This window comes from Argopecten irradians, chromosome 1 (genome assembly GCF_041381155.1).
Source record: "Argopecten irradians isolate NY chromosome 1, Ai_NY, whole genome shotgun sequence".
Lineage (NCBI taxonomy): Eukaryota > Metazoa > Mollusca > Bivalvia > Pectinida > Pectinidae > Argopecten > Argopecten irradians.
The window spans coordinates 6,576,969-6,604,943 of NC_091134.1; the positions used below are offsets into that span (position 1 = coordinate 6,576,969).

General features: G+C 36.3%; 3 protein-coding genes across 3 annotated transcripts; 1 reads left to right on the forward strand and 2 right to left on the reverse strand.

Moving 5' to 3' along the window:
• Positions 1–953: 953 nt before the first annotated feature.
• On the forward strand, positions 954–8,204 carry LOC138316287 (uncharacterized). The gene is made up of 2 exons (XM_069257922.1): positions 954–4,277; positions 4,322–8,204. The coding sequence occupies exon 1, from the start codon at positions 2,475–2,477 to the stop codon at positions 3,312–3,314; it is 840 nt and encodes a 279-aa protein (XP_069114023.1). The 5' UTR covers positions 954–2,474; the 3' UTR covers positions 3,315–4,277; positions 4,322–8,204.
• A 3,601-nt stretch (positions 8,205–11,805) lies between these two features.
• Positions 11,806–14,038, reverse strand: LOC138316280 (uncharacterized). Its single transcript, XM_069257912.1, has 3 exons — positions 13,691–14,038; positions 13,214–13,426; positions 11,806–13,076 (listed from the first exon to the last, which is right to left on the reverse strand). The coding sequence occupies exons 1-3, from the start codon at positions 13,875–13,877 to the stop codon at positions 12,424–12,426; spliced, it is 1,053 nt and encodes a 350-aa protein (XP_069114013.1). The 5' UTR covers positions 13,878–14,038; the 3' UTR covers positions 11,806–12,423.
• An 8,130-nt stretch (positions 14,039–22,168) lies between these two features.
• Positions 22,169–25,920, reverse strand: LOC138316294 (uncharacterized). Its single transcript, XM_069257934.1, has one exon. The coding sequence runs from the start codon at positions 25,713–25,715 to the stop codon at positions 25,188–25,190; it is 528 nt and encodes a 175-aa protein (XP_069114035.1). The 5' UTR covers positions 25,716–25,920; the 3' UTR covers positions 22,169–25,187.
• Positions 25,921–27,975: the final 2,055 nt, after the last annotated feature.

A 27,975-nucleotide genomic window follows, 5' to 3' on the forward strand; every position in this document is an offset into this window, starting at 1 on the left:
TTTGAACTAGGAAAACTGATTGCTTGATCTCCTAAACAAATTAGATTTAGAATAATGAACTATATAAGCTTAATGACGTCCTTTAAACAAGATTATCTGCCAGCAATATTTCTGATCAGCGGTTAGTAGATCGATATACCCGTAATCTTTGTGATCAATTATCGGATCGTTTATCAATTGATAAGCTATTCGATCAGAGGAACGTGTCAGTCAAAACCGAATAGTGTTAAAATATCCTCTTAACATAACCACATTATCAAACGTCTCAGTTTGATAATAATTAACAACGAATTTTATCCTAAATCAAATATCTACTTTAATTGACCATGTTATATTTAGCCCCAGACAACGAAGTGACTCTTATTTAAATGGATTGCTGATTAATGAACCGAAAGACAAATAGAACTTTGTTAGATTAAACGCCATTTAAAGAATTGATTTAACAAATTAATAACGCATTTGTTTTAATGTGACATTCCATTCTGAATTTCTATAAAACGTTTGATAAAAAAATCCATTGTTCAAGAACTCATCATGCGGACTAGAACGAATATACGTACCCGACCTTCTATACTTTTCGGCCGGGTACGAATTGGTCCTTATGTGTCGCAGTGGAGCACTGCCTCCGAGAATCACTTGGGCATAGTTTTCTATACTTTTTTTTGTAGGTTTCCAATTATTTTATGCGTATACATACATTTACATATCATTTTTGTCCAAAACAAACATAACTACCATCCTTAATATCTACCGTACCGCTCACAAGACGTCAAATTCACAATTTGTGGACTTGCCGTATAAATTCCCTTGAGAAAGACCTTCATATTGTTATGTATGACACTAAATACATGTTGCTATTAGATAAGGGAGATAACTCCTATAGCTTTATTATCAATACATCCGATAAAGGTCATATCATTGATTTAGGTCATAGAACTTTCTTGAATATTATGTATAAACAAATATGTTTGTAAACATGTTGATTATAAGTAGAGATCTAGAATTATCTATTTCCAGAAAGTTCTGTGTGTTTATTTGTTTACTGTTTTTAGTTAGATGTTTCTAGAAGTAGAAGGTTCTCCAATATTCTTGAATTAGGGTTTAGCTATATATACTCCAGCTGTCCAAGGCTAATCAGAACTGTAATGAGACCTGTAATGAGACATATCAAGAATTGTACAGTGCCATATTAGATTCTATTGGGAGAGCTATTGTGACTTTATCTGTGGATTATTACAACACTTTGTGTGTATTTATTCATATTGCCTGGAACTTTACAAATCATCTGTGGACATTCATTTCCTTGTGGATTTGTGATTATTGTTGATTTGAAACCTGGAAGGATCAAGGATTATACCAGGACATTTGCATACAGATAAGTAACACTTTAAATCATCGTATTACTCTTGTACCACCACCAATTACTTTAGATATTTTAAACCATCTCTGTATAATATTGTATATATAATTAGTGTTTTGAATTAAGCTGCTGGTTTCTCATTTCTGTTATTCGTTCTTGTAACAGAAATTGGGGGTTCGTGTCCGAGATCGTTGTTTTAATTTGTGAAATCTAACTTTGAAAAATTATTTAAGAAATTTTCAAAATTTGTGTAAAAACTTGGAGTTTACATTTGAAACCAACAGCTAGATAAACATGACTACTATGCAGGTAGAACAGTTTGTTAAAGCGCCATCCCTGGATGTTCTTTTGCAAGTTAGTAAAAAGGATTTACTGTTATTGGGTAAACATTTAGGCCTTACTATCAAAACTAATTTGAGGAAAGCTGAAATTAGGAATGTAATTATAAGATATTTTGTTGACAATGGCAAATTTGACTCTAGTGCATTAGATAGTATAGAGGAAACAGTCAGTTCAGAAATTCAAATTAGACAAATGGAACTTGAACATGAAATGAAACTAAGACAAATGGAAATAGAGAAAGAAATGAGAGAAAGAGAAATATAGAAAAAGAGTTAAGAGAAACAGATAAAGACAGAGAATTAAAAGAATAAGAGATCGAGAGAGATCAGATGTTAGAACTAGAGAAGCAGAAAATTCAAGCTGAAACAGAACTTAGAATTAAAGAATTAGAGCTAGCTTCTCAGCACAGTTCAAGTAATCCAATTTTTAGGGGTTTACAAGGAAACAGAGGTTTTGATGTCAGTAGAAACATTAGGTTAGTTCCTCCTTTTCAAGAGAAAGAAGTTGACAAATATTTTCTGCATTTTGAGAAAATAGCTGACAGTATGAAATGGCCTGAAGATAAGCTTACAATGCTTCTTCAGAGTGTCCTGATTGGTAAAGCTAGAGACATTTATTCTTCGTTATCTGTTGATGACATTTCAAATTACCAAGTAGTCAAGAAAGCTATTTTGAAAGCTTAGAGATGATGAGGATTTCGGTAAATTGAGGCAATTATTGTTGATAGAGGAGTTTAAACGTTGTGTCCACATAAACATAAAAACTCATTTAGATGAGAGAAAAGTTGAAACACTTAGTGAAGCAGCTACAATGGCTGATGATTACGCTCTCACCCACAAAAGTTAAAAACAGTTCTCAAGACAAAATCAGTACCACAGGTACTAGTAAATTTGGTCAGCCTAGGAACCCAACCTTTAGTGGCCCTTCTAACGACAAACCTAAATTAGGTGGCAAGACTAAGTCTGATTCTAAAACAAATCACAGGGAAGGTGTGGGGTCTTCTTCTGCTCCTGTTTGTAATTACTGCAAGAAAGTAGTGCATACTACGTCTGAATGTTATTCTCTCCAGCGTAAGGAACAAAGGCGTAAACAGTCAGTTCCTTCTGCGTTAGCTATGTCAAAGCCTAGTCAGAAACTTAGTGATATTGTGGAAGATTCTAAAGTGTCTGTTGAGATTAAGAGCTCAGAGTCTGATAGCGCCTTGGAGAAGTACTCTCCCTTCATTTCTGAAGGTTTTGTTTCACTTACTAGTGATATTACCAACTTAAAACCGGTGAAGATTTTGAGAGATACTGGGGCTTCTCAGTCTTTAATATTAGATGGCGTAGTGCCTTTGTCTGAGGAGACCTCATGTGGTAGTAGTGTTTTGCTTCAAGATGTAGAGTTAGGTTTTGTTAATGTGCCTCTCCATTGTGTTTATTTAAAGTCAGACTTAGTAACTGGGCCTGTCACCATTGGTGTTAGACCGGAACTTCCCATAGAGGGCGTGTCGCTCATTTTAGGCAATGACTTGGCTGGAGAGAAATTTAGGGTAGATCCCTTAGTGTCCAGTATCCCTGATAAAACAGGCGATGCTGAGACTATTCAACAGGAATTTGAATTCAATGAGTAAGAAGGTTTCTGATGTTGCAGTAGTTGAGGATCATTATAGTCCAGGGTTAGGTGACACTTTCTTGGCTCATGATATAGAGGATGTCGGGGGAAAGTGTGATCTTTTGAGCAATCCTGTAGACTTCGATAGTGATAGAGTTGTTCCTAACAAGGATACTTCTTTGGCTGACATGATGAATAAATCATCTTTGTCTAGAGAGGAGCTTATAGTAGAACAGGAAAAAGATCCTGAAATCTCCTTATTGTGTAATCGTGCATTGAGTGAGGAAGAGACTGAGAAAGTCCCAGTTTGTTACTTCCGTAAGTCAGGTGTGTTGATGCGCAAGTGGTGCCCCCCCTGATGTGTCTCCTGAAGAAGACTGGAAGGTTGCCAATCAAATAGTTGTCCCACCGAGGCATAGGCAAGATATTCTGAGTTTGTCTCATGACGTACCTATGGCAGGGCATTTAGGTGTGACTAAGACTTATAACAGGATCTTAGATCACTTCTTTTGGCCCAAGTTGAAACGGGATGTGGCTGATTTTTGTAGATCTTGTCATACTTGCCAGGTGGTAGGGAAACCTAATCAGAAAATCCCTGTGGCACCTCTGCACCCATTTCAGCATTTGAGGAACCATTTAGTAGAGTCATTATAGACTGTGTAGGTCCTCTACCCTTTAACTCTTATGTGTGCTTCCACACGCTTTCCGGAAGCCATTCTACTCAGAAATATTAAGGCCCCTAACATAGTCAAGGCTTTGGTTAAATTCTTTACACTGGTTGGTCTTCCAAAAGCTGTCCAATCGGACCAAGGTTCGAATTTCATGTCTGGTATTTTTCAACAAGTCATGTACCAGCTCCAGCTTTAGAAGATTCTAAAGTGAATCTCTTAGAGTATGTGTCTAATTTTAAGCAAAGGTTGACAAGGGATTGTGAATTAGCAAAAGAAAATTTGGCCGTTACTCAAACCAAAATGAAAACATGGTATGATAAAGATGCCCGTACAAGAAGTTTTGTGGTGACAAAAGTTTGGCTCTATTACCAATACCGGGTCAGCCTTTGCAAGCTAGATATTTTGGACCTTATATTGTTGAGAAAAAGGTCGATGATGTTAACTACATTGTACAAACTCCAGGGAGGCGCAAGAAAACTCAATTATGTCATGTTAATATGCTTAAGAAATATGTAGATAGAGAAGAGAGCAAGACCTCTCAACCTATTGCTACTTTGGCCTCTGTACCACCACAAAATGAAAGTACAGCTGATATTTGTAAATTAGACTTAGATGGTGGTGTACAAGATGTAGGTTTAGACTGTGGTGTTAAGTTACGGAACTCAGATGTGATCGCGAACTTGGACAAGAAACTATGTCATCTATCGGAAAAGGAACGCAATGAACTGAAACAATCTAATTAAAATTAGACTTGTAATTCCGCTCCACTACGATACTCTACGTTACGCTCCAATACAAGATCTAACGATGCCCCGTTCGGGGTCACCTCAGCATGACCCCTATGGTTAGCCAATCAGCGTGTCGCCTACGGTATCTTCGGTTTGGTTGATTCATTCGGAAGTGTAAACGGATAAAAGTACATCCCGAGATGTTCCAATTCTAGGCCAGAGGTCATGCTGAGGTGACCTCAAACGGGGCATCGTAAGATCTTGTATTGGAGCGTAACGTATAGGTCATGGGCTAGGAGGGTCCCACATGCACCCCCCAAAACCTCCGAACCAATAATTTTCTTAACCCTTATGACCCACTGATCACAAATCAAAATGTTAACATTGCATGAGTTGGGATGAACTTCCTGTTATGACGTCATCAAGATGGCCGCCATCTCGAATTTCACTAAAAATTGAAAAATAGTCATAACATTGACATTTTTCAACCGAAGTAGACAAATTAGGTATCAAATGACCATAATAGAACAACAAATACATATCAGGACCAACTAATCCAATATATGTAGTGATTTATACGCAGGAAGTGAAAAAATATGATTTTTAGCTCAAAAATGGTAATTTTTCAGCAAATTTTTCATATATGGCTTGCCGCAGAAAAAATGTTTCCCAACAGCAAATTGTTACTTCTAATCAGTTTTTGACCACTTTTCAATCAGTTTAAACAACAACAACAACAACAAAAACCAATGTTAACATTGTATAAGTTCCGGTTATGACGTCACCAAAATGGCCGCCATCTCAAATTTCACTAAAAATTGAGATATAGTCGTAACATTGATATTTTCAGCCGAAGTAGACAAATGAGGTATCAAAATCACCACAATAGAACAACAAATACATATCAGGACCAAATAATCCAATATATGTAGCGATTTGTACGCAGGAAATGAAAAAATAAGATTTAAGCTAAAAAATGGTAAATTTTCCGTAAATTTTTCATATTTGGCTTGACGCAGCAAAAATGTTTCCAAACAACAAATTATCATTTGTAATCAGTTATTTGATGTCTTGTCAAACAGTAATAACAAAAATATACATAAATGCAAAAGAGAATTATTGTTATACCCTCATTATAGGTTTACAAAACATCAGCGGGTGCGTATAATGGGCATATGCTATTTTTCAAACTCCAAACAGCTGACCCTACAGTTTTCTTTAATAGAACATTGACTATTGACGATTTATAAGTAGAAAAAAAATAATGTAAAGTTGACAGAATATCTAGATGGGACAAGTCACAGTTTAACATAGTCCATTTTCATATTTAAAATTTTGGAGATTAGCAGTGTCTCAAAAATAATTATTACAGCACAACACCTACTGAAAGCGTAACAAATGTAACCGAAGCTAAGCCTGTGTTTCCGTTAATATCAGTTTCCAGAACATTTGTGTCTGTGAAATTGAGCACATTCATTGTTTATTTCCTATACATAGCATAAGCAAAATGTCAGATGGATACTACAGTGTCACATATTTCTTTCACTGGCTCTGAATGACAACCATTATCATTGTGCGTGCTTTTCGTCTCACTGCTCTATCCACTGAAGAGACTCAGCATATCTGCTAGCTGGTAGTCCAAATCAGAGAAATCGAGATATCAGTATCAAATTCGTCGAAAGCCAGAGCGTCGTCTTCAATGTCGATGAGCTAATGTGACACTACATTACCAGTGTTGTTCTAGCCTGTCATCTTTCATGAGTTCATATCAGGAATAACAGGTTCAGAGATGTGGGATCTCCCTCAGATAGTAACATATCGTAAATGCTGTTTCAGACTTCTCCGGCAAAATGGAAATTACACCAGATACACATTCTTCGAATGATGGTTCTCCTTAGCACATAATTCGCATGAAGTACCATGCATCAATCTTGTGGACCCTCGTACGACCATCAATGACACAGGGGATATCATCGGGGTCATTAATGTTAAATGTTTTTCATTGGTCTGACTTTTCCCACTCGCTTGAAATATGCGTAAAGATACCATTGAAGACTCTCTAGAAAAAAATTCTCTACAGTGTTTTCCAGACCTGGCAAATTGTGGAACTTCACTGCAGACCTCATTTATGACCTCAAAGAATTCACCTGTGCCATCTAAGGTCACTGAGGGTTCACAAGAATGAGGAATTGTGCTTCATAGGAACTAAGGAGAACCAGCTCAACCCTTCGCAGAATTTGGATCTGGTGTCTTTTCCATCATGCTGGGGAAGTCTGGAACATCATATACGATTTGTGAATCACTAGATTGGAAAGTTATGACCACGACGGTAACCCGGTAATGGAATGACATATCAGCTCATCGCCATCGAAGACAAAGAACTAGTGAAAGAAATATGTGACACTGTAGTAACTATCTGACATTTCCTTACGTTATACACAGGAAATAACAATGGATGTGCTCATTCTAAAAGGCACAGAACGTTTCGGAAAGTGTCATGGTATTAACGTAATGGCAGGCTTACCTCAGTTTTAATTTGATACTATATAGCTATTAGTTGACGTTTTGCTGTAATAATTCAGTTTTAGACGCTACTAGTCTACAAAATTTCGAACATGAAAATTGATTATTTTAAATTCCCACTTAGATATTCAGCCAACTTTAAATTCAAATTTGTTTAGATCTAAATCGTCAATAGCCAATATTATATTCAGGAAATTCTAAGACACCAGGAAACTGTAGTGTCGGTGGTTTGGAAAAATAACAATCATATGCCCTGTATACGCATCCGATGATGTTTTGTAAAACAAATGATGGTATAACAATAATTCTCTTTTGCATTTATATATATTTGTTTTTGTTTTTACTGTTTGACAAGATATCAAATAACTGAAAAGTAGTCAAAAAACTGATAAGAAGTAAAAGTTTGCTGTTGGGAAACATTTTTTCTGCGGCAAGCCATATGTGAAAAATTTGCTGAAAAATTACCATTTTTGAGCTTAAAATCCGATTTTTTTCACTTCCTGTGTACAAATCGCTACATATATTGGATTATTTGGTCCTGATATGTATTTGTTGTTCTATTGTGGTCATTTTGATACCTCATTTGGCTACTTCGGTTGAAAAATATCAATGTTACGACTATATCTCAATTTTTAATGAAATTTGAGATGGCGGCCATTTTAGACATATCCTAAGTTATATCACACTCTCGATAACTGGAATATATTGAGTTTTGGATGATTAAAATTAGGTTAATTCCTGTTACCCAGAGTGTTTTTTTTTTGTTTTTTTTTTCTCCAGGACCTGGATCATAGATCTAGCAGTCATGTCGTCTGTGCCTATCTCCAGCTTCTTCAAAAGTGTGACGTCATAATTTGGAAATCTCGTGATCTCGCGTGTGATTTGACTTAAGATATCGACATATCCTAAGTTATATCACACTCTCGATAACTGGAATATATTGAGTTTTGGATGATTAAAATTAGGTTAATTTCCCAGTAACCCCATTCTACCTTTAACATTCTACAAAATTCCCAAAACTAAACCCAATACTCATCCAAAACTCATTAAATTTCAGTTATTCACCACAACTTCTTCCCGATGCAAAATTCTTGATGTCAGTGATGTCATCAATTGATCTTCGACTATAAACTTTCATTTCTGATGACCTTTACTCCTATTAAGTTGGCAGCAGATCATAATTTGGTATCATCTGCCTTGCATCAACTTCTCATTTTTTTTAAAACAAAAAGAGATAATTATTAACTTTAGTCAATGCATTTTATTCATCACATGTATTATATCTTAATCATACTAGCATACATAACAGTCATTCTGTGCCAGAAAAAATATCTATTGTTGTTACACATTTAATATCGGGTAAATGCACATTTTTTAACTCACTCGCAAAACTGAGAATCAACTTATATGCATTATTAAGTATCATGCAGATTCAATCATTATAGAACATAACACAACTATGACTACAAACTTCCTAAAATTTATGGGAAAGCTTTCACCATGCGCCCAACATCACCCAATCTCTCATATATTCTATCCGCTCTGTCTGGGACATTAACTACATTTCTCAACATATTCCCAACAACACCATTCTGTGCCATCCGTGCCATTCGAGAATACCTGTCTAAGCTACCTTTCGTGCGCCACCCAACGTGCTCCATAATTTCACTTGATTTGCCGTAACCAGACACTGCCAAGGTAACAGCACAACCCCCTCTTAGACTGTGAGTTGTTTCCCCTTGATCCAAACCCAAAGATTTTAGGTAATGCTTCAACCTACTATACATAAGGGCTGTGGAAACTGGGCAATCAAGGACTTGTTTGTTTGAGTGGTCCAGTGGTCTGAACAGATAACCATATCTTAAATCAACCCCCATATCCTTACTGCTACTTACGAATTTCTCTAGCCCGGAAACGGGACAAACTACCCGGTTATTCGAGCGCATCACTGTAAATTCGTTTGTCTTTCCATTATTCAACGTTTTCCCTACAGTGTGTACAAATGTGAAACCTGAATCATCTGGTAAGCGTTTTACCTCCTGCGCAACACACTGGGCTAAGTCACCTGCTCTGTCCCCGCCGAAGAACTGTATTTTAAAAAATGCCTGGTCTCGAAGCAAAACAAACTTTTCTGCTAATGTGTGGCTACTGTTTTCCAATTCATGATCTATATGTTCAGAAATTCTCAAGAGTTTCGGAAAGAAAAGAGGTTTTGCTTGATGAACCCTGACCCTAGCTCTTGCTTGCTCACGATTTACAGCTTTTACATACTTTTTAACTCTAAAACTGTCAGCCGGATTTCCAGATAAAGTAGCCCCATTCCACGTTTCCCCCCGTCCCAGTTGGTCAAAGATCGATTTAATTTGTCCCACAAAAGATTGTACAGTACCAGCAGACAGACGCTTTGGGCAATCACATCCTGTTACTGTAGTTCCTAAATTAGGACAATTGAGGTGATGAATTTTTGTCTTTCCCTTTATGTCCTTGTGTACTAGGAATTCACAAATATCATCTGGTGTGACTAGAGCTAAAGACATATCAGACACCTTAAGAAAGGTACACAACTCTTTCTCAAGAGCAGTTTTCTTTCTATTGTACTCTGAGTCGTCAACTAAACTGTCCAAAAACTTCAACCGTTCTTTGGTGATAAAATTCTGCCCTCCTCTTAATGATGATGAGTCAGATTTCTTACCACAAGATTGGCAAAACCTGTGCCCCTCGTCGTTGGGGTACATACAAGCCTCACAAGATACTGTTGGGGACCAGATCTTTGGAGTTCCACGCCGTGCCTGGAATATCAAAAGAACACCAACTTAGCTGCAAACAGGTCATGAGCTAGAGCTCTAGGGCAAAAACCTGCCTTTGATGGTCCCAAAATAACATCCTTATCCCCTTTCCTGCCTAACAGCATGTGGTCAGTGGTGCGAGACCAAATCACCGGCCACCAATGTGGGAGAGGTGTGAGGCGTGGGAAAATAAATGTACAAGCCTTACATTTTTGTTCTACCAAGTACTTTAGAGCCACTGAGATGAGACAGAATGGTGGGAAGATGTATCCTGCTGTGTCCCCAGTGATTTCCTGTGCAAAGAAGTTTACCCCATCTGTATGTACTGTAGGACAGGGTGTATAATGTCGCAAGTTGTTCCCCTTTTGGTCTACCATAACATTGGAATCTAAGGACATGTAATCTATCAAATGAGGTCCAAACCTTTTCTGGACATCCTCCCATGATTTCTCTGAAAGTGTACAATCTTGTAACGATAATCTGCGGGACTCTATATCTGCCGGGTTAAGTTTTGATGGGATATAGCTAACCTTCAAATCTATGTTGGCCCGTTGAGTGAGTTTAAATAAGTCCTTAATGAACTTAACCAGCTCTGGACACTTACACCCTTGCCCCTCCCATGCAGCAACTACTGCCTTATTGTCCACCATAGCATCCACCCTATGATTCTCCAGTTTATCCTCCAATGCAAGGATAGTCTGGTACAATGCTTCAGCTTCCTTAACATGGATGGGTCGAGAGTCGCCGCGAAGAAAGAAATCCCCCAGTGCCTCTCCCTCTACAACTGCGCCCCACCGAAACAGAGAAGCGTCTGTGGCAAGATTTACCTGCAAGTGCTTCTCTACTCTCCATGGCACAAAACCTGACCAGCTATCAATAAACTTCCAATGCTCAATTTCACTTCGAAGTTCTCCACAAACCTGTACCTGTCTACTGTTTTTGGAGGCCACCCCTATTGCTCTGTTTATATCCCTGATGTAAAGCCTAGCAGCAGGCACCGCTAACATGAATGATATACACTTACCTGCAAACCTCTGGAGTGTCTTCACATCTACGTATTGACACTGGAGAATACTTTCCCTTAATGACTGAAACACCTGCTTTTTCTCCTCTGGTACACAGAATGTCTGTCGGACTGCATCAACAAACATGCCCAAAAACCTGATAGTCTGACAAGGAACAAACACAGACTTTTCTATGCCTATAAAGTAGCCCAACCGTGTTAGGACTTCGCAAACGATGAACAACGCCCTTTCTGCCTGCAGTATCCCAGGCTGTTGTGAAGGGCCAGAACTACTCAACAGCTCCGCTATTAGCCTATCGTCAATATACTGTAGACATGGCACTCCCAATCCCCGACAGTATCCTGTTGCTGCCATACCCATGGTATGGTATATGTAAGCACTTGGCTTGAACCCAAAAGGTAACGTGTTATAGGTATAATACCAACCTGCGAATTGAACCCCAAAGTATTTTTTAGAGTCGTCATCCAGCTTCACATGATCATAACCAGACTTATCATCCACCGATGTCATGAAGCAACTATGGGAAATAATCCTAGGCACTTCTTTTAAAGTGTCGAGGGCAAATGGCAAATCACGTATCCACAGGTTTAGAAAACGTTCATCATGACACAGTCGTGGTTTGGTTGGCTCCACCGTGAGTGGCATGACCAGATGTGGGGGGTCAACTTCTCCCACTTTCCCCCAGACAGACATGGATCCATTACATACCCTTTCTCTCAATGATTCTACAATGAAATCCTCATGGCCTATACAAGTGTTAGCATTAGAGAAATACATGGGTGGTGGAACATCCGAATCGTATGACTTTCCTTTAAAATTCCCCTTAAACGGACGAAGGTAAGTGCTCACGTTAACCCCTGACGATATCCACCCAATAACCTCGTCAGTAGCCCCGATATTCTCCCAAAATCTAACATAGTCATGCACATTACCAGCTAAGTAAAACCCAGGCTTTCTCAATGGCAAACTATCCAAATCAAAACTTTTACCAGCAGCAACCTCCTCAGCCGTGGCATGGAAGAATGGAGGCTGGAGAGTTTTCCCTCTGTAGTTCACCCACTGTGTCTCACGATTCCTGAACTGTACAGTGGTTGGGTCAAAATTTACCCTCCTCTCCCAATCGGGAATATCTGGATAGAATTTTGCTCTTTTCTCACCATTCTGGAAAAGCCAAGTATCGAAAAGAAAAGATTTACAGAGGTAAAAACTCCCCAGCCTCCATTCCACGTGACAGAATATGCCACTAAAGGATAAGTTCCTCCGGAATGAAAGCTAGGTGAAATTAACATTAATCGATTAGAGCCAAGACAATGATTGCACTCTACCTGAGCAGAAAAACCTAAAATACAGCATGATACAGTACGAAAACTCGCAGAAAAAATCTTCTAAAGTTTACTAGTCTTTCTTAATTTTTGGACAGTCACTGACAAAGTGTCCCTGTTCCTTACAATAAAAACAAGAACCCCTACCTCGAGGGTTCCTATCCCCCTTGTTCCTCCTACCCTGCCTGAAAGAGTGCCCTCCCTGGGGAGATAATGGATGGGGATATGGCATATAACTATAGGGGCTACCTACTCCTGGCACCCCTGGAAGGATTGGGCCCGGTGCTGCCATTGTTGAAAAATTCTGGCTTGGGTGCATCATGTGCGGGTAAAACATGGGGGAAATGGGGGTTGGAACTTTACCCACCGCATTCTCACTTTTCTCTCTCTCACTCATGACCTCAGAACATTTCACCCAATCTGCCACAGTCGCACTGATTTTTCGGTCCTCATTTGACCCTAACAATTTCATGCAGAGACCACAAATGTCTGGATGTGCCTCAAATTGCCTACATGCCGATAAAGCTTTGGCATAAAAGTCTGCCTCAGAGTGCCCAGCTTTTATAGCATTCTCCACTAGGATTTCCATTGCTGTAACCAGGGCCGGCCCTTTTGTCAATGACGGCTTGCTTGCCAGGGACCTTACGTGTTTTAGTGATCCTTCCACCGTTTTTTGCGACATCAGCTTCAAGTCTTCCTCCATCCGCTGCATGCGGACCTCCATATCTGTTGATATAATAAAATTCAATTAACAAATCAATCAACCGTAGCATTTATCTGTAGTCCGAGCAGCATAAAAAATCAAATGACAGTCAATGTGAAATACGCCAGTCCAGACCTTTTAGACAAGGTCCAAATTTTACCTGTTGGCGTTGCTTTGGCCGTCTTATCTCCCTTCTCGTTTACTACAGTAATTCGAGTTGACTTGTCGCTCGTACTTGTCCCAGATTGTAGGGTTGTTCCCCTTGGTGCCCCCACCTCGTTTGCGTGTATAATTGCAACATGCAGAAGGAACCTTAATGATATGTCTGTCAAATTTGTTCCCGCCAGCGAAAGGACCAAACTTGCCTCTTGTCCTGTAAACCACAATATAAACACCAGGTCTCAATATTTACCCAAAACTAACACACTTAAAACATAAAACTACCTTTCTTAGGATCATAAAACCACAAATTGAAGCAAGGTATAAAATAAATAGTCAATGAATCTCAGCCAAATTTATATTACATAAAACAAGATATTAACCGTTAAAATGAAACATATTCTAAACATTTAATCGGTGACCTGGTAATTTATACTAAAACATTTGTTTCATCCATTAAACTATGATTTTTACCTACCAGTGAGTTTTTTAAATTCTTTTTGTAATTCGGCTGTCGAATATCCAGAGAGAGGGTGGTCCTTTTTCAGCCTCGCAGTGACTAAGTCCCCCATCTCCTCCTCCAACGTTGCCTTCACTTCCAAAATAACTGGCAAGATATCCTTTTCCACTAAGCAATGCCTAGCTTTCAGTATTTGGTATGTCATCTGTAAAAACACATTCCCAAAATTAGGAATTGAACTAACCCCAGTTTCATAAGGTGTTTTTAATACATATAATACAAATTATTTTCTCATATTAAGATAGGTATACTTGTGATAATTGCATCCTTAATCTCGTGTAACTTGGTAGTTGTATTAAATACCAGACACTCGAAAAATTGGCATAAGACAATTCGCCCCTAAATAAATATCATGTGGGCGAAACGTCCCATTGTTCAACAAGCCAATCCCCGACTGCACGAGTTAATATTTCATTATCAGCTTCAAAACAGATTACCGTGAGTTGTGACAGCCTCGTCAATATAAAACGAAAATCACCACACTTCAGCTAACATACCATAACACGTAATATTTCTGAAGGCTTTCATAATCGATGCTTGTTTTCTCTGCCATGTGCCTGTGACACTTTCTGTCACTTGTGATCAACCGCCCGTGACCTTGCCCTCGACCGCATGGGGCGTGAAATTTTGAAACAAGAATTATCCGGAGAAAAACTAACCACGAATCGTTATAAAAAGAATGAAAAATGAATAATAATGAAATGGTCATACATATATTGCCCGCAAATTGAAAACCAGAAAATAAATCTCGACTTTCACTCGTCGGTCTCCTCTCGTTGGCCAGCACCACGCTTTGGCGCCCTTGCTACTTATACCAAAAAATTTACAAAGTCCTCGTGCCTGATAAAATTAATCATTTAAATAATCATACTCCAAAAAATGTGTCTACGGCTTGACCTCCTGACACAACCATATCGCCAGCCCACGACTTGTGGCGACCAATATTATTTTTCCCTGGCCCCGCCATCAACTTAATCGAGAAATCCAAACACGTGGTCTGTGGGGAAAACGCCTCGTGGATTAAATTTACGAAGCAATATAGAAAATAACCCTGCGTACATCCCACATCATACTACACATGTCTCCGGCCGAACCTCCTGACATGTAAATAAATGGCTAGAAAGTGAAAAATTTAAAACTTCTTACCGTCTCACTCATCAGACGTGGCGTCCAGCTTCGAGGTGCTTCTTCAAAAGTGTGACGTCATAATTTGGAAATCTCGTGATCTCGCGTGTGATTTGACTTAAGATATGGTGATGTCATAACCGGAACTTATACAACGTCAACATTGGTTTTTGTTGTTGTTGTTTAAACTGATTGAAAAGTGTTCAAAAACTTGTTAGAAGTAACAGTTTGCTGTTGGGAAACATTTTTTCTGCGGCAAGCCATATATGAAAAATTTGCTGAAAAATTACCATTTTTGAGCTTAAAATTCTATTTTTTCACTTCCTGCGTACAAATCGCTACATATATTGGATTATTTGGTCCTGATATGTATTTGTTGTTCTATTGTGGTCATTTTGATACCTCATTTGGCTACTTCGGTTGAAAAGTATCAATGTTACGACTATATCTCAATTTTTAGTGAAATTTGAGATGGCGGCCATTTTGGTGACGTCATAACCGGAACTTATACAATGTTAACATTGGTTTTTGTTGTTGTTGTTGTTGTTTAAACTGATTGAAAAGTGGTCAAAAACTGATTAGAAGTAACGATTTGCTGTTGGGAAACATTTTTTTCTGCGGCAAGCCATATATGAAAAAATTTGCTGAAAAATTACCATTCACCAAGATCAAGATCACTACATATATTGGATTAGTTGGTCCTGATTTGTGTTTGTTGTTCTATTGTGGTCATTTTGATACCTAATTTGTCTACTTCGGTTGAAAAATGTCAATGTTATGACTATTTTTCAATTTTTAGTGAAATTCGAGATGGCGGCCATCTTGATGACGTCATAACCGGAAGTTCATCCTAACTTATGCAATGTTAACATTTTGATTTGTGATCAGTGGGTCATAAGGGTTAAGAAAAATATTGGTTCGGAGGTTTTGGGGGGGGTGCATGTGGGACCCTCCTAGCCCATGGCCTAGTAGAGTATCGTATTGGAGCAGATTTACAAGTCTAATTTTAATTAGATTGTGAACTGAAAGATTTGATACTTGAGTATAAACATTTGTTTCCGGATACACCATGCCAAACAGATGCTATCTATCACGACGTGGATGTGGTGGATGCGACACCTGTTAAGCAACATCCTTACCGTGTCAATCCTTTGAAAGAAGAACATTTAAAGAAAGAAATCCAATACATGTTGGACAATGCTATTATTGAACCAAGCAAAAGTGAATGGAGCCCCTCATGTGTTCTGGTGCCAAAGCCAGACAAGACATACCGATTCTGTACTGACTTCAGAGAAGTAAACTCTGTCAGTAAAACAGACTCTTATCCAATTCCAAGGATTGACTCATGTACTGACAAATTTCGCAAAGCCAAGTACGTAAGCAAGTTTGACCTGTTGAAAGGATATTGGCAGATGCCATTAACAGAAAGAGCTAAAGAAGTGTCGACATTTGTAACCTCACATGGTTTGTACCAGTACAAAGTTATGCCGTTTGGTATGAAGAATGCCCCGGCAACATTTCAACGTCTTCTTAACAGCGTGATATCAGACCTGGAAGGCTGTGAAGGATACATTGATGACGTCATCAACTACCACGACACGTGGGAAGACTATCTACGCGGGATTCGTGAATTCTTCGAAAGACTCACTACCATGAAATTGACTGTAAACTTATTGAAATGTGAATTTGTCATGCAACTGTTCAATTTTTAGGCCATGTTGTAGGACAGGGGCAGGTTTAACCTGTTCAGGCCAAAGTAGAATCAATTATAGATTTTGCAACTCCTGGAGGCAAGAGAGAGCTGATGAGATTTCTTGGTATGGCTGGATACTACAGGAAATTTTGTCAAATTTTTTTCTGTTAAAGCAGCTCCACTTACTGCTTTGTTAAAGAAAAATGTCAAATTTGTCTGGTCAGACGAATGTAAGTCTGCCTTTGAGAAATTGAAAGCCATACTATCAAACTAACCAGTTCTGACTGCTCCAGATTTTAATAAACAGTTTAAACTGTTTGTTGACACCAGCGATGTAGGTGTTGGTGCTGTTTTGATGCAAGAAGGTTCTGAACAAATTGACCATCGAATTTGTTATTTCTCGAAAAAGTTTGACAAACACCAGAGAAATTATTCCACCATTGAGAAAGAATGTTTAGCTTTGATTTTGGCCTTGAACCAATTTGATGTGTATCTCTGCACTACAGTTGCGCCTGTGTTGGTCTTCACCGACCACAACCCTTTAACATTCATTGGGAAAATGAAAAACAAAAATCAAAGAATTCTCAGGTGGAGTTTGGCTTTGCAAGAGTACAACCTTGACATCAAACATATCAAAGGGAAAGACAATATTCTGGCTGATGCTTTATCAAGGATTTAATTGTTACTTGATATTTTAAGAAAGTTTCATTCCCAAGAAAACTTTCTTTTCTTTAAAGAGGGGTGTGTTATGTATGACACTAAATACATGTTGTTATAAGATAAGGGAGATAACTCCTATAGCTGTATTATCAATACATCCTATAAAGGTGATATCATTGATTTAGGTTATAGAATATTATCATGTATAAACAAACATGTTTGTAAACATGTTGATTATAAGTAGAGATCTAGAATGATCTATTTCCAGAAAGTTCTGTGTGTTTATTTGTTTACTGTTTTTAGTTAGATATTTCTAGAAGTAGAAGGTTCTCCAATATTCTTGAATTAGGGTTTAGCTATATATACTCCAGCTGTCCAAGGCTAATCAGAACTGTAATGAGACCTGTAATGAGACATATCAAGAATTGTACAGTGCCATATTAGATTCTATTGTGACTTTATTTGTGGATTATTACAACACTTTGTGTGGATTCATTCATATTGCCTGGAACTTTACAAATCATCGGTGGACATTCATTTTCCTTGTGGATTTGTGATTATTGTTGATTTGAAACCTGGAAGGATCAAGGATTATACCAGGACATTAGCATACAGATAAGTAACACTTTAAATCATCGTATTACTCTTGTGCCACCACCAATTACTTTAGATATTGTAAACCATCTCTGTATAATATTATATACATAATTAAATTGTGTTTTGAATTAAGCTGCTGGTTTCTCATTTCTGTTATTCGTTCTTGTAACAATATGTAAAAAAAATGCCTCGATGAGAATTTCATATTTTATATGGTTGAGTTTTATTGCCTAGTAGGTAAGCGATATCAAACAAGTACGTAAAAATGCAAACAAACGTTTTATAATGGTTTGCATAATCATTACTTTGCTCCATTAGCAGTAATAGGCACCAATTGTAGCTCTAAAGACGACACCATTTTCTGTCAAAAAGTCTTTTGAGCTACAATATTGCAGCTACATGCGGACCAAACGAAGGTTGCTTAGTGGAAACAAAAACATTCCCAGTCGAATTACTTAAAGGTCGTGACCCAATGATCTTAGATGTTAACAGATCAGAGTCGCAGGTCAAGGCCAGTAGATTCTTGGTCTAAAATTGATAATGTCTAATGCTAGGCAAATCGTATTTGTTTCATAGTGACAATCTGTGACCTTTTTCTCACTTAACTTGACATTTAATTAACAAAAACAGAAAATGATAAAGAAAAGTCTAAAATGAAATTTTTACAAAAATCACAGATTTTCACATTGAAATTTGTCTCAAATATATGTAGTTACCGTTAGGTATCACCAAATAATAGCTGACTTCTTTTCACACCGAAATTTTATTTAAATGAGGACATGAAATGATGAAACAAATAATTTTTTTTTTAATTGAAAGCGAAAGCTGAAAATTAGAAATCAAAAATGAAAATGTAAGTAAAGAGAGGTCCATTAACTGTAATACGTAATTTAAGTTAGTTAACATTTGTACACATGACTTTTGTTTTACATCTTGCTAATATTGTTTCATGTAACAATCTACAACGTTAATGACGGGAATAACAGTCGTCCATTCTATAAACAGGCAGTGTCATTTACTGACGTACCGCAGGCACAATGAAATAGGGTATGTAACTGTAGTTACCCTTCTGGTTATTCCCTGTGATGTATGTAAGATGTACATGTATATGAGTGTTCTTTGTTTTATAGAGGGGTTACCTCCCTCTACTTTATATGTGTAGTATTTTTGTATTTTACGAAAATTTCATGCTTTTGTGGATCACGATGGGAAAAAATTGTTTTAGGTTAAACAACCGACCAAAAACGAATGTTGATTGAGTTTCCTATTGCAGTAGACAAAGAATTGTATCGTAAAGTAAAAAAGAGGTGAATAAAGTTATTTTTTGTGGAGAAAAAAAACATAAAAGAGTGCTTGTAATAATCAATATTGCTAGACAATGCAAGCAAATTGTGGGACCATGCTAATGGTATCTATGTATACATTCATTTTTGAAGGGTTCAAAAATGTGACGATAATATAATTAACTCAAATTACATGGTTATAGACTCTTATAAATACATTTATATAATAAATTGTAGGTATGTCGTGGCTGAGTTGTATAATGACTTGTATGTATGTAGTTTCTGAGTTGTATAATGACTTGTATGTTTGTAGTTGCAGAGTTATATAATAACTTGTATCTATGTAGTTGCAGAGTTGTATTATAACTTGTATCTATGTAGTTGCAGAGTTGTATTATAACTTGTATGTATGTATTGGCTGAATTGTATTATGACCTGTATGTACATTTGTATGTAGTGACTGAATTGTATAATGACTTGTATGCACGTAGTGGCTGAGTTGTATAATAACTTGTATGAAATATCAAAGAAACACAATTTAACAAAGCATGACAATTTATTGACTCGTCCACTATCCGGGCCTCGAACTCACGATCTACGGCACCCAATCGCCTAGCCAAACATAGCTGCGCCTTCTACCACTGCGCCACATCCACATCCCCAAAAAAGGATGTTTCAATGACGAAGTGATAGTCGGTTCGATTAAGATCAAAGTCACTATTGTTTTTTATCGAAAATCATAGTCATCACGTCTGTCTTCATTTATGTATTGATTTTCACTGTTCAAAAATCGGCTGAGAACATGTATTAGGATAGCAATACTTAAAATACTTGTTATAATATATTTATATTTACAGTAAAACTGATGTTCCTTTCAACGAATGGCCAAAGTACATTATTTTAAGTATATTACAGTGTTGTCTCTGAACACCGCCCCAATTTCCTCGGGCGATAACGAGTGGGCCTAATGTCATATTTATTGCAACATCAAAATGAGCGATACTGGAGTTTGATAGCGTGAAAGTAGAATTAAATAAAACATTTTGATTTTCTAGGCTTCCTACGATGAAATAAAAAATACTATCAAAGAGGCTTCAGAGGGTGAACTGACAGGTGTCCTTGGTTACACCGAGAATCAAATGGTGTCACAGGACTTCTGTGGAGATCAAAGGAGCAGCATCTTCGACCTGTTATGAGTACAATAGAATACATAAGACAATAGATAAAAAGTAAAAGATCGGAGTTAATCAAATAGTTCGATCGATAAACCGGATATTCGAAGATAAATACAATACTTATACAATATAATAATATTCTTCTGTAAATTCACACAGGCGTGGACCCAGACTATTCATGATCTCTTGAATTCTGATGAAGGTATTACTACGCAAGAATCTAACCGTCATAAGGTTAATAGTAACATAATGCGATTGTTCAGCTGTAATTAAATAATTTTGTTTTGTTTTCCAGGTGTGACAATGGATTCGGATACAGCTGTCGTGTTATTGATCTGATCAAGCACATGCACAAGAGTGCCTAATTGTTTTTCAACGCTGGTACAAATATAAAGACAATTTAAAAAAACCCATTTGAACTGGTAGTAACTTTAGAATTCATCCACAAGATTAAGTCATCCCAATCTCAATTATAAAAGTTATCTGCTGCATGGATCCCAACTGGTTTGTTCAGAAATCCTCTGTTGTAGATGTTGATGTGGAGTTGTCATATCAAACAAATAAAAGCAGACAGTAGTTTTCTTAGCTGCCATGCCGTCCACATCTTTATTCAAAGAGAGGCTTGGTTTCATATAAATTTAGGAATAGCGAATTATAGAAATGATATTCCGGATCTCGATATTTTACGGAACGAAATTAGATAATGTTCAACAGTAGATTTTAAAGGATAGACTATTTTACCGGGTGAAGACGAACAAGATCTCCTTTATCATTTAGCATTATATTGTATATTAGTGAAGTATCCTTATACTAAGTGTTGTAAGATTGTCATATCGTGTAACTTTAGATTATGTACGAACCGGCTGCAAGTTAGGCCCATAAAATAAAATATCGATTAGAGCAGTTTTTGTTAATAATGTATAGATAATAAGGATAACAATTGTATTCAAAATTTTGCAATGTATATAAAATTAAGGATGTGCCACTTGATTGAGTATATAACTGATATTGCTCTTTTTAACGTAACTTTGGCGATCTCATCGTTTAAGTTAATTAAGTGTACCATGTCTTCAAGCATCCAAACATAATGTAGATACTGTTTTTATTTCGCGTGCTTTCAGTTATTTAGCTTGATTAAGCCGTAAAAAGTTATATGTGCTTTAATTTTCATACCCACAAATCAAGATGAGCTTTTAATATGTTATTCACCACCAAAAATAACCAACATCTTGAAAATTACAATTCCTTCAATGCATAGGTTTAAATTTTACAAGTACAAATAAAAGCTGGATTTTTGGCAGTACTGCATTAATTCTGTGTTGTAAATAATGTTTATGCTCCACCGCTGACAATTGGTATTTTTTCACTATCAAAAACAGCAGCAGACGATTTAGTATTTTTATGCAGTTACAAAAGTTACATACTTTACACCATTACCGCTATTGATTGCATCCCGAAAAAATTCCGTGGCACTATATCCTATATGGAATGAAGTACTGATTGCTCATGACCAAAAGGCAAAACGAATTATTTTATATTATTTTTGTGTTAATTAGACTTTTGTACACACGATTAAACACTAATTATTGTTCAAATGATGAATATCATTTAAACCCTGTCGGCCGTGGAGCATCTTTAATGATTTTAACAGTCTTGTCATTTCACATGATGGTGTTCAATAAATTACTGAAGAAAAAATAGCCTGTCACAATTTTCACTCAGTTACGGCACATATAACTTTAAAAGACAATCTAGATGTAACTATAAAATATGATTGTATGGTCTTAGTTAGCCACTGTGCTAACATGTATCATTGTATTACCCAGTGGTGTAATCTTACACATAAAAGTGACTTCTCCATAATGATGTGACCCTATTATACAAAACATGGCTGTAGATGGCAGACGACGATCTACACAAGTCCTACTTAACAACCCCTCTATACAATTACATCGGTATGATTAAAGCTTCTGTCCAACAAGGGGTACACTCAATTTATTGTATTGTAAGCTGACAGTCTATCAAATTAGGAATGTACATATAGACGTTCCAGTATTACAAATTTTATACAACATGCATTGTTAGCTTTCATTCTCTTAACTGAAGATTCGTGGTTAGATTCTATCTTTCATTTTTAATCAATTTTGATGCATGGTTGATAACAACATCCCCTTTCATCACTTAAAATATATTTTAATGTATATAAACAAAGTAGCTTATTGCCAATTATAGTTCACGTGACATTAGTGCCAGTAGGTGTGTTTATACATCGACATTCTTGGCTAAATATCAACACCTTTTTGTCTCCGGATAGAATACGATCGTATCCTTTAATTAATTACTCTATGATTTAATTAGGACATCCTTCTATAATAGCCAGGTAAGGCATCAGATGTTCCTAAACTCGTGCTTATAGTAAATACCACGACATGTCCTTACAAAGACCACAGACAGAATCGGGGATTTTAAAATATTTTACTAAGATTGAATTCAAAGTCGAAATATTCATTTTGTTGTTTGTTTGTTTGTTGTTTTTGTGCGTCACATTGTAGCTAAAACAAACATACCATATTGCGTAATTAATGATCATTGAGTATGTTCTACTTCGATATTAACTATAACAACAATACTAACGAAACCCTATTCCAATTTCAAATACAACGAAAAAAAATGTCATCAAAATAGTAAGTCTGGAAATGCAAAAAATGAAATACTGTAACAGTACTATAAACAAAGAGGATAACTCTGTATTTGAATCAAACACGTACTGTTCAAATACAGGTTATGGATGTAGTTGCATAGTATGGGAGACAACTCGTTGTATTTTAACACATTATTCGTTTGAAGTTGTGAATAAATTATTTCATATTTTCCATGCAAACATAATAACATATCATTTCGCCTGTGTTTGTATTCTGACATCTGCAAGCCATGCCAGATGAAACATAAGATAACGAATTTATGCTTCCGTAATCACTCTATTTTGTCTTTTGTGATAAATACAAAAATAACAATAAAAAATATGAATATCTGGAATTAGGATTGTTTATCAAATAAATTCTGATGAGAAAACTAAAATGATTTTGAATGATTTAATAAAACTCAAATTTCAACTGCTGGGCTACAATTTTTGGAGCTAAATTAAATATTGTTGGTTCCGGTTCCTTAGATTGCCATCCAGCATGACATAAGCTCACAATACATTTCAAACTATTTTTCGAAACTCTCTTAAATATTTTTTTCTGTATGTACACCATAAAAATTGCGATGGGTAATAAGTCTAAAAGTAGTATTTGTTTGACTCGTTTATCCTTTGAAATGGATGCTGAATGTCAGTTTCGTATAATGCATAAAAGGTAATATAATAAGCATGGTGTTGGAGAAAATTGTAAGCTGGAAAACGTCTTTATCAAGTATATTTTCTCTCTATCTCTCTATCTATCTCGATATTCTACGTGTATTTTGGTAAATAGGTTGAATGATAATTAATTAACCGACATAACAAAACCGTATTAACCATAAACTTCTAGGGGGGAAATATATTAAAACTGATCGATTAAAGCATCATGATGTTGTTGCAATAGAAATGATTTTCGTATGGCTTTTAAAATGTATAACGAGAAGTTTGACTATTAGGTCATTTTTACTTTATGGCGACATTTGCTGCATGGAATAGGTCACTAGCTAAAATGGAAATCGGATAAGGACAGAAAAAGATAAAGTTTGATTTCGTATCACAATAAGTACCTGCTTATCTCGCCCAATGAGGTCACATTTTATCACTAATTGATTAAGGATTAAACGATAAGTTGACGCGCTGAATTATTCATCTGATCGAAATTCGTGTAAACAAACCATCATGAGTTCACCCCATTTTTTCAGTTTGTATAATTGCAATAATATAGAAATATGTTATTATGTACAATGAAACCAATACAAATGATTTGATTTAAAGACAGATTTATTACACTGCTCCAATGATATTTGTCGTAGAAACAAATAAGTAACATGAATAGCACCTTAAACTATAAAGATGATGATAAAATAAATTAATGAAATAAATAAATGTGTATATACACAGAATTAATGAATATATAAATGTATATACACACAGAGTAAATGAATATATAGATAAAATTATAGATTTAACGTTCAAATTATCACATCAAGAATTACACAGCTTATAGCCTTATTTCTTTATACATTTTACACAGATAATGACATGTAATCTTTCAATTTTATACAGCAACCATAGTAACTATGAATTCTAATTTTTCGCACATTAAAATCAATCAAACATTAAAATAACTATACTATGATCTAACATTAACGGATGTGTCAGTCCGAATAAGAGTTTAATATAATTGGCTGTAATATATAACATACTCGTAAAATATTAGACGATTACACTACACTTACGTGCTGTTTGGTCTGTAAAGTACATTTTTTAAACATCCTGTTAATGTTCCCATTTGCTCTAAGGCGTGGAAATAATAAATGTAACTTTCAGTGTAAGTGCTGTTGCAATATTTTCGCCTATCTTATTGATCGCTTATCATCAACACGAATCAACGAAATAACGTCATAGAGCTGTCTCAATAATTCCGCATGTTCATACATTCGGTTCATGAATTATATGTTTTACACACAATTTTGTCATATGCATTAATTTCTCTCACACTTTTGAATATTTGAATGAAGTTTTTTGGTTTGTTTCACAGAACAGCATTACTATTTCATTAATGTACCATGGAAATGATTCTCTTCTAGCCACATGGTTGCTCTTGGTCACCGTAAGCGTGTTTTTAAATTCTTTGATAATTACGAAAAATATTTTGTTTTAAGGCATCAGATTAGTAGTAGAGAAACATTATACGTCTACACCTGAAACGTCTTTCATGGATTAACAACCCAGTTTATGTTTACTTGACCATGACGATGTTGAAGCTGGGTGTTGTCACGGCAGGTTTGTGTAAATGATGATCATGTCCTTGCCATGCATAACTCCCCATTAGTCCACGATTATAACGACTATATGAACGAACCGTCCGTTTAATGTCTGTCTTCTCTTTAGTAGATTTGGATCTGGTGAGTCTGTCTACCATATTGCCGATATCACGGACTGACATCTTTTTATTTCCGGTAAATCGCGTGCGTTTTGGAATCTGATTATTGTCGTCTGGTTGGGTGTTCTCTTGTTGTGAAATTTGCCGTCTAGGTGACTTTGAAGACGCGATTTTATCCTCAGCATTGGTATTTTCTCGTACGCTGGGTCTAGGAGTTTTCGGCTTTGAAAGTCTGTTCACAAGTGAATCCACCTCCTTCTTGCTTACGCCTTCAATGCCGAGATATTTTCTACTCAAACCGGAAACTGGTAGCAGAGGGCGAGGACTAACAGTGAGTTTTGGAGCGAGGTTGACGTGAGGAAGTCCAATTTCCAAATAATTCATGGCGAATAATTGTATTGCCTGATTTGTGGATCCTTGTTCTTCTGTTTCAATTACCTATATTCACTTGATTTAGTTTTGGTATATCACCGAAGAAGGGCTAAGCACAACTACTTGTGGCAAGCAAGAAAAATCATATCTAAGATGCAAAAGTCTTCTGTACGTTGTTCTCTTATCGAACACTGACGAAGTGAGTAATGTGGACAGGCTGTATGTGTACTTTAAACGTTTGAAACGACCTTAACCTTGTTCGTTTACACGCGGATACGTTCTTCTCTTCCATCTGATTGGCTGATCTGGAATCGGACACCGATGATTCCTGAGGTGATCAGTCAATGATAAAACAAACAAAAGAACATAATTATATTGTATTTTAAAAACAAATGTCGAATGAATTGTCAGCTTCATTAGTCCAATGACACCACTTTAGTACAATGACACCACCTTGATTATTTGTATTGGTAAAACGTCATAAGGAATGTAGATATACCATTTTGTATTGTAAGTTTGTGTCCATAAACACCAAAAGGTGAAGTAAACTGAAAAAAACACAAGCCATTTGATACACTTTATAAAGATAACAGACCATAGGCCGGGAAATATACTGAGTATTTCGTCACGTTGTATTATTAGGACAGATTTGCACAATGTTTAAATTGAATTCAAACCTTTTGTTTCACAGATAAGATCGTTAACCCAGCCGATATCTTATTGATTTATAAAAAAAACCTTAAAGCATTTTAAAAATATACAAAACATACATATATCAGGATTTCCGAATACACTACATTTGTCAGATAATAACGAAATGACTGACGTAAGTACGTTTGTAGAAAATAAAGAAATAATGCATGCCTATCCCAAAACATCGCAGGTGGGCACAATAATAAAGAAAAGAAGAGCCTTAATACTAGAATTCTACTTCGGTACATACCACTTCTGCTAATGAAAAAAAGGAAGAGCCTGAATACTAGAATTCTACTTCGGTATATACCACTTCTGCTAATGAAGAAAAGAAAGAGCCTCAATACTAGAATTCTACTTAGGTTCATACCAATTCTGCTAATGAAAAAAGGAAGAGCCTGAATACTAAAATTATACTTCGGTACATACCACTTCTGTTAATGAAGAAAAGAAAGAGCCTACATACTACAATTCTATTTAGGTACATACCACTTCTTCTAATGAAAAAAGGAAGAGCCTAAATACTAGAATTCTACTTTGGTAGATACCATTTCTGCTAATTAAAAAAGGAAGAAACTAAATACTAAAATTCTACTTCGGTACATACCACTTCTGCTGATGGAAAAAGGAAGAGCCTAAATACTAGAATTCTACTTAGGTACATATCACTTCTGCTAATGAAGAAAAGAAAAACCTAAATACTAGAATTCTACTTCGGTACATACCACTTCTGCTAATGAAGAAAAGAAGAGCCTAAATACTAGAAATCTACTTGTGTACATACCACTTCTGCTAATGAAGAAAAAAAAAGAGCCTAAATACTAGAATTCTACTTAGGTATATACCATTTCTGCTAATGAAGAAAAGAATAGCCTAAATTCTAGAATTCTACTTCTGTACATACCACTTCTGCTAATGAATAAAAATAAGAGCCTTAATACTAGAATTCTACTAAGGTACATACCACTTCTGCTAATGAAGAAAAAAAGAGCCTTAATACTAGAATTCTACCTAGGTACATACCACTTCTGCTAATGAAGAAAAGAAAGAGCCTAAATATTAGAATCCTAATTCGGTACATACCACTTCTGCTAATGAAGAAAAGAAGAGCCTAAATACCAGAATTCTACTTCGGTAGATACCACTTCTGCTAATGAAAAAAGGAAGAGCTAAATACTTCAATTCGACTTCGGAATATACCACTTCTGCTAATGAAAAAAGGAAGAACTAAATACTAGAATTCTATTTCGGAATATACCACTTCTGCTAATGAAAAAAGGAAGAGCCTAAATACTAGAATTCTACTTCAGTACACACCACTTCTGCTAATGAATAAAAGAAAGAGCCTAAATACTAGAATTCTACTTCGGTAGATACCACTTCTGCTAATTAAAAAACGAAGAAACTAAATACTAGAATTCTACTTCGGTACATACCACTTCTGCTAATGAAGAAAAGAAGAGCCTAAATACTAGAATTCTACTTAGGTACATACCACTTCTGCTAATGAAAAAAGGAAGAACCTAATTACTAGAATTCTACTTAGGAATATACCACTTATGCTAATGAAAAAGGGAAG

Bases quoted from the DNA above. Each gene is read 5' to 3' on its own strand.
- LOC138316287 (XM_069257922.1), top strand. From the start codon at position 2,475: ATGAGAGAAAAGTTGAAACACTTAGTGAAGCAGCTACAATGGCTGATG.
- LOC138316280 (XM_069257912.1), bottom strand. From the start codon at position 13,877: ATGACATACCAAATACTGAAAGCTAGGCATTGCTTAGTGGAAAAGGAT. The intron at 13,427-13,690 runs GTAGGTAAAAAT...TGTGGTTTACAG, and splicing joins AGAATTTAAAAAACTCACTG to GACAAGAGGCAAGTTTGGTC. The intron at 13,077-13,213 runs GTAAAATTTGGA...TTATATCAACAG, and splicing joins GGCCAAAGCAACGCCAACAG to ATATGGAGGTCCGCATGCAG.
- LOC138316294 (XM_069257934.1), bottom strand. From the start codon at position 25,715: ATGAATTATTTGGAAATTGGACTTCCTCACGTCAACCTCGCTCCAAAA.